At 39.5% G+C, this 6,722-nt stretch overlaps 1 protein-coding gene across 1 annotated transcript in view; it reads left to right on the forward strand.

Annotated features, from left to right (window-relative positions):
- LOC143288359 (uncharacterized) overlaps positions 1 to 6,722 on the forward strand; it is a 50,237-nt gene that overhangs the window by 24,142 nt on the left and 19,373 nt on the right. Inside the window, 1 exon segment of the mRNA XM_076596744.1 lies at positions 597 to 629. Coding sequence (XP_076452859.1) covers positions 597 to 629 — 33 coding nt within the window.

Below are 6,722 nucleotides of genomic sequence, written 5' to 3' on the forward strand. Positions count from 1 at the left end.
GGACATTTCTTTAATGCCTTGCATTTGCAGAAGTGTTTTCCCTCCATCATCGTTTGTGTGACAAAATGTGTGCAGGTTGTGGCACGTATTCTTTGCTTCTGTTGTATGTTTTGAAGATAGTGTGTTTGTGTGGGTGTGTGTGGAGTTGATACTTTAGCACAGTGAGCAGTGTTGTTACTTTGATATCACTCTCTGTTTCTGTGCTTTTTTGTTTTTTTGTTTTGTTTTGATTGAGTTTTTTAAAATTCATATTTCAGTTGAGTCAGGTGTCCATTTGTTATTTTTGTTGTTGGTTGGGTTTTTTTTTTTTTCCTGTCATTTTCCCCGTAAGGTAATAATCACACACTGTAAATAAATGTCTACCATGTCCATAGTAGGAGCAAGTGAGGAACAGCGATGTGAAAAAAGCGTTTGATCTGAGCTGCGTGCGAGATGGACAACAAGAACGCACAGCTTCATTTGTGTTTTGTGGCTGAGAGGAGCTGACACACATGTACAGAATCTTCCTGTTGCCTTGTGTTCCCAGAATTAATGAGAACACAAGGAGAGCACAATGAGAGCATGAGGAATGAACCATAACTTGTCTTGTCTTTCAGCTAAAGATATCTCGATGCACAGCAAAAAGACAAGTAAGAGTTTTATTGTCTGATTTTTTTGTTTGTTTGTTTGTTGGTTTTTTTTTGTGTGTTTTTTTTGGGGGGTTGTGTGTGCTCTGTCAGCTTGATCCAACAAAACACAGCGCTCTTTCCCTGTTGCGTTCACACCCACTTCATCTGCTTCCTTGGCCTAATCTCTCCCCTGGCCCTTTTGCCTTCTCTCTCCCCCCACCCCCACTTTTTTTTGTTGTTAGTAACTAACAGCAGGTGGTTTGGTTTGGGATCTTAACAGTTTGGAGCAGGGAAAGTTGCTGGGTATTGAGTCATGTGTGGTGGTTTTAGATACATGTCTTGTTTACTCAAGCGTTTGAGCCAGTGTGTGGGTTCAGTGTATTGGACGATGGTGTTTTTGTTTTGGTTTTTTTTGAGAGACATGCTCTGTGGAATGAGTGTGAGCTGTGGGGAGTATGTCGACATGTACTGCATGATGAGGGGTGTGGTTTATTTATGGAGAAAGTTGTTTTGTGTGTGTGTGTGTGTGAATTTGCGCTTGGATCTTGGGAGATTTGTTCATGTGGCCATACTTAGGGTCTGAGTTTAGAATGCGTATTTTTATGCTAATTTTGTTTTAAATTTATTTTGGTATGGCATCGTGGTTACGTCCACAGTTTTATCAGCCTTTACCTGTCCAGACAAAATGCCTATCCCTGGAATGGTGGTTGACTTCAGCTGGTGGAAGAAAGCCTGCCCTTGCCTTGCCTTGCCATTGCAGGTTCTGGACAGCAGAGTGTTCAGCGATAATGGCTTTCCTGCACTGCCAGTCTGGAGTGCTTTTGTCTTTCCCGCTCGCACAATTTTTTTTTTTTTTTTTTTTTTTTTTTTGTTGTCGACCACCGTATTATTTTGTATATGAATTCATTATAACAATTCAGAGTATTTTGTATATGAATCCATTATAACAATTCTGAGTATTTTGTATATGAATTCATTATAACAATTCAGAGTAGTTGGAAAAGAAAGGGGGGAAAAAACAAAAAAAGAAAAAAAATGAACACAGTGTACATTAACAATAACATCATCATCATAAGTCATTATACTTATAATATATTGTTCTATCAATTTGGTCAAGGTGGACACATTTTCATCATGTGTAACAGTGCAGTTTTATAACATGTAATAGACATTATACCCAGCATTGGCACAGTGTTATGGACACTTTGCTTAGCTAACGTAATGTGGAAAGAACCCAACCCACACATGGGATATCTTATGTTTGAACACATTTCCTCTAGTTAAGATAAGATAAGATAAGAATAACTTTATTATCTCCACCTGGAGAAATTTGGTCAGGTGCATTATTACAACATAGACAAGTAAACAACATGGGGACCGTAACTGTAAAAGCCAACAACAGCCCCAACAAATATTACGAAGATACAAATGTAAAAAATATCACATACATCGTTTCATACATACATCCACACACTGCAGGTAATAACTAGTATTCTTAATGTAAAAACAGAAAGAATTAAGAAACATTATTTGAATATAATTATAAACATAGCCTACTATTCTGCACATTGATTATAATAGACAGATAAGATAAGAATAAAGATGAATTGCGGAAAACCACAACCAGATAATCAGCACACACCTGCACCGCATCCCCCCCCCACCCCCCACCCCACCCCACACACGCAGATAACTTGATCAAACAAGAGTAATAAACATATGTTCTCAAATAAAAGCATTTCACATATTCGCTTTTAAAAACATTGCAATTAATTATTACATCGTTTTCTATATGTGACTATATAAAACACCCATTACACAGTCATGTTAAACATTATTACTGCAGACACATAAGTGCACATGAATACACACATGCATATATTATTTACATACTCGCATACTTACACATTCACGTACATCTGTTCTTCAAGTTTAAAAAAAAAAATATATCATTGAGCCTCCATTATTATTGTGCATTTTGATCTTTCATAATATTTTGTTATGGGTTATTGTTTTCAGGAAGTTTTATAACTCACACAATTCTTTGTTCTTGTGGCAGCACTACACGTTTGGTCACATTGCCCATTGTATGTTATCAAAAGATAGCCAGTTCTCTCCGCTCTTTGTATCACAGAAATGCCAACTGTTACAATTTTGCCGTAGTTTGTTACGCTCGATCGCAGTTTGTTCTGACGTTACACCAGCGTCAGAATCGTTCTGACGATTCGACTGCATAGCATAGTCACATGCTTTCCTGTCATAACATTACCCACATGCTCTAGACCTATCGATCACAAGGCCTGTTCTGACGTTATGCCAACGTCAGAATCATTCTGACGATTCGACTGCATAGCATAGTCACATGCATTTCTGTCATAACATTAACCAGATGCTGTAGACCTATTGATCACAAGGCCTGTTCTGACGTTATGCCAACGTCAGAATTATTCTGACGATTCGACTGCATAGCATAGTCACATGTTTTCCTGTCGTAACATTACCCAGATGCTCTAGACCTATCGATCACAAGGCCTGTTCTGACGTTATGCCAACGTCAGAATTATTCTGACGATTCGACTGCATAGCATAGTCACATGTTTTCCTGTCGTAACATTACCCAGATGCTCTAGACCTATCGATCACGAGGCCAGGGCAGTCATTACTAACCTTGGTCTCATATGATGATGCTCGGCTAATCCCGCGCATGTTTATATTGAAACAGCATTGAGTGGACCAGTCAGCTTAATCGTAGCAGTCACACCATGTTGCCGGCAGGCCGAAATGTTTGGATGCCTTGTAGGTAAAATGTAGGTTTGCTGATGTGACTCGGGAGTACGAGTGTCCCTACCAGATTCAGAATGTTCCTACCATATTTCCTGAGGGTTCCTGCAAACACTGGACAGGGTCGGCGTCGCTGATATCATTATTGTATTGTCACAACAGATGATTTCTCTCTTTGAATATCGGGTCGCTCTCCCTGTGGGTTACTGTGTTATTGAAGTTCCAGTCGGAGAGGAGAGATCGCTCTTCAGAATCACTGGTTGATATTCCTGGGCTTTCCACAGCAGTAAGTTAACACACTCAAACGAGGCGTAGTCATTTGGTCTGGATTGGTATACATTAAAATATATTTCAAACTATTAAAAAAAAAAATAATAAATAAAATAAAATAAAAAAAAGAAGAAGGAAAAAAGAGGAAAGTAAAAGTTTAGTCTTTTTTAATTTCCTTCTGCTTTTCTGTTTTATAAGTTAATCTTTTTTGTTTTAGTTTGTATTGTACACTTTATTTGGTTTTTTAAGTATTTATTTCTGTTTATATATATATATATATATATATATTTTTTTGTTTTTTTTTTGTTTTGTTTTTTTATTGGAGTACATTAACAGAATGTCTGTGTTGTGTATGTCTTTTGGGGCGAGGGGGATCGCTTCACACTTTATCGCATTCCAGCAAATTAGGGAGGGGCGGGTTATAGTTTCTCATTACATTTACAAGTATGACATCCTCACTAAGTCTCTGTGCTTGCAGGCAGTATGTATTGTACAGTACATATCAAGGATTGGTTGTATGCAGACGTGGAAGCTTACAGTGATGTATGGGTGGAAAAAGAAAGTTGAAAAAAAACAACAAGAGAGGCAAGGCCTTCAAGACTCACTTGTGATACACTTTTTTTTTAAAAATCCAAGCTTTTTATGTATTGAGTATAATTTCAAAATGTAATGTTTAAGATGAGAAGATCAGTTTAAAGCAAATTAACTCCCCTAGCATTAATTACAGAGTAATTTCCCTTTTTTACTATCTGCACCAAAACGTGTGCAAAATAAATAAAACTTTCATGCTTAGCAAAAGAAGTTCCTGTTTGAACAAAAAATGATAATAATGACTGCTCTAGTTGTTGGGTCAGAATATCAGATCAAAGTGCCAAGTTTAGAGAATACAAACAATATAAATATAACAGTAAATGCAGTTTGCATATAATTAGGCTTCATTCTTTATTTTTTTGTGCCCATCCCAGAGGTGCAATATTGTTTTAAACAAGATGACTGGAAAGAACTGAATTTTTCCTATTTTTATGCCAAATTTGGTGTCAACTGACAAAGTAGTTGCAGAGACAATGTCAATGTTAAAGTTTACCACGGACACAGACACACACACACACACACACACACACACACACACACAGACAACTGAACACCGGGTTAAAACATAGACTGACTTTGTTTACACAAGTGAGTCAAAAATGGAGATGATGTTGGTGTAGTTTTGCTTTAGTTTTAAGGCAGGGGTATGGGTTGGGTAGCCTGCAGTGACCGTGCTTCCCCTTTTCCCTTCACCACTCCACAGATGTCTTATGCCCTGAGTGATGGTCCATCCCTAACCACACATGTGCATTGAGACTGGTGCACGAATGTGTATGCTTGCTTGTGCACATGCATGCATGCATACGCCTTTGCATGCACAAACACAGCGCAAAACGTGCGCAGACATGCACACACAAACACACACACTCTATCTCACACACACACACACACACACAGGCATGCACAGGCACACACACACGCGCGCGCACACACACGCACACACACACACACACACGCACACACACATATGCATGTGCACACACGTATGCACAGACACAGCATGCATACACACACACACACACACACACACACACACACACACACACACACACACACACACACACACACGCATGCATGCATGCGCACACACATACACATGCACACACACATATTCACAAACACAACACACACACACACACACACACACGCATGCATGCGTACACACACATACGCATGCACACACACGTATGCACGAACACAGCATGCACACACACACGAATACAAATGCAAATAACACAAATACACAAATACCCAAACATAATTGTCTATACTTTGGTGCAGAGATTTGCTTTCTGGCAACAGCGTGTCTCCAACATAAACAAAAACAAATAAATTGAAAGGCACCAAACAGTTCAGTTCATGTATGTACATGCTTGCAATCACACTCATACACTCGTACACATGCATGTGCACGCACTCTCTCTCTCTCTCTCTCTCTCTCTCTCTCACACACACACACACACACACACACTGACACACATTGTTGCCTACGTGGCAGATAAGAACAGCCATACACAGGTCTACAAACCTCCTTGAAGGCTGAGAAAGCATGGTTGGCCCTGCCCATGAAAACCAAACGACAGTGATAGATGCGTGTGAAAGCTGCTGGCGAATCTCTTTACTCTCTGGGTGGATATAGAACATCAAGTTTCAGGTTTTAATTATCCTTTCACTCCTATTTTGGAGTATGGAGGATTACTGCAAAATAAACTTTTCATGCCCAGAACAAACATTTCCAAATACACAACAGCGCTGCTGTGCACGAGTCAGGCAAACACTTTTGTAGATATTTGCATTTCTCTTTTTTTTTTTTCTTCTTCTTTTTTTTTGTGATGAATCAAATTGGTCAAGTTATGTGACCAGTTTAGACGACAATCTTTCAGTTTCACTGTGACTGAAAGTGTTGAATTCACAAAAAAATAGGGTAAACGTTTGGAATTTTACATCACAAAATCTTCATATTTCTGTTGATTAAGAGAGCAAAAAGAAAAATTATCTTGTAGCCTTTTACAGCCACAGGAGCAGTGATTTTGATATGCGGTGTTCGACGGGCGCAACAGCCGAGTGGTTAAAACGTTGGACTGTTAATCTGAGGGTCCCGGGTTCGAATCACGGTGACGGCGCCTGGTGGGTAAAGGGTGGAGATTTTTACGATCTCCCAGGTCAACATATGTGCAGACCTGCTAGTGCCTGAACCCCCTTCATGTGTATATGCAAGCAGAAGATCAAATACGCACGTTAAAGATCCTGTAATCCATGTCAGCGTTTGGTGGGTTATGGAAACAAGAAAATACCCAGCATGCACACCCCCGAAAACGGAGTATGGCTGCCTACATGGCGGGGTAAAAACGGTCATACTCGTAAAAACTTGTGTACATACGAGTGAACGTGGGAGTTGCAGCCCACGAACGCAGAAGAAGAAGAAGAAGATATGCAGTATTCACTGCCCAGTGAATTCCAGGGCCTGGGACC

Source organism: Babylonia areolata, chromosome 12, assembly GCF_041734735.1.
Source record: "Babylonia areolata isolate BAREFJ2019XMU chromosome 12, ASM4173473v1, whole genome shotgun sequence".
NCBI classification, from domain to species: Eukaryota; Metazoa; Mollusca; class Gastropoda; order Neogastropoda; family Buccinidae; genus Babylonia; species Babylonia areolata.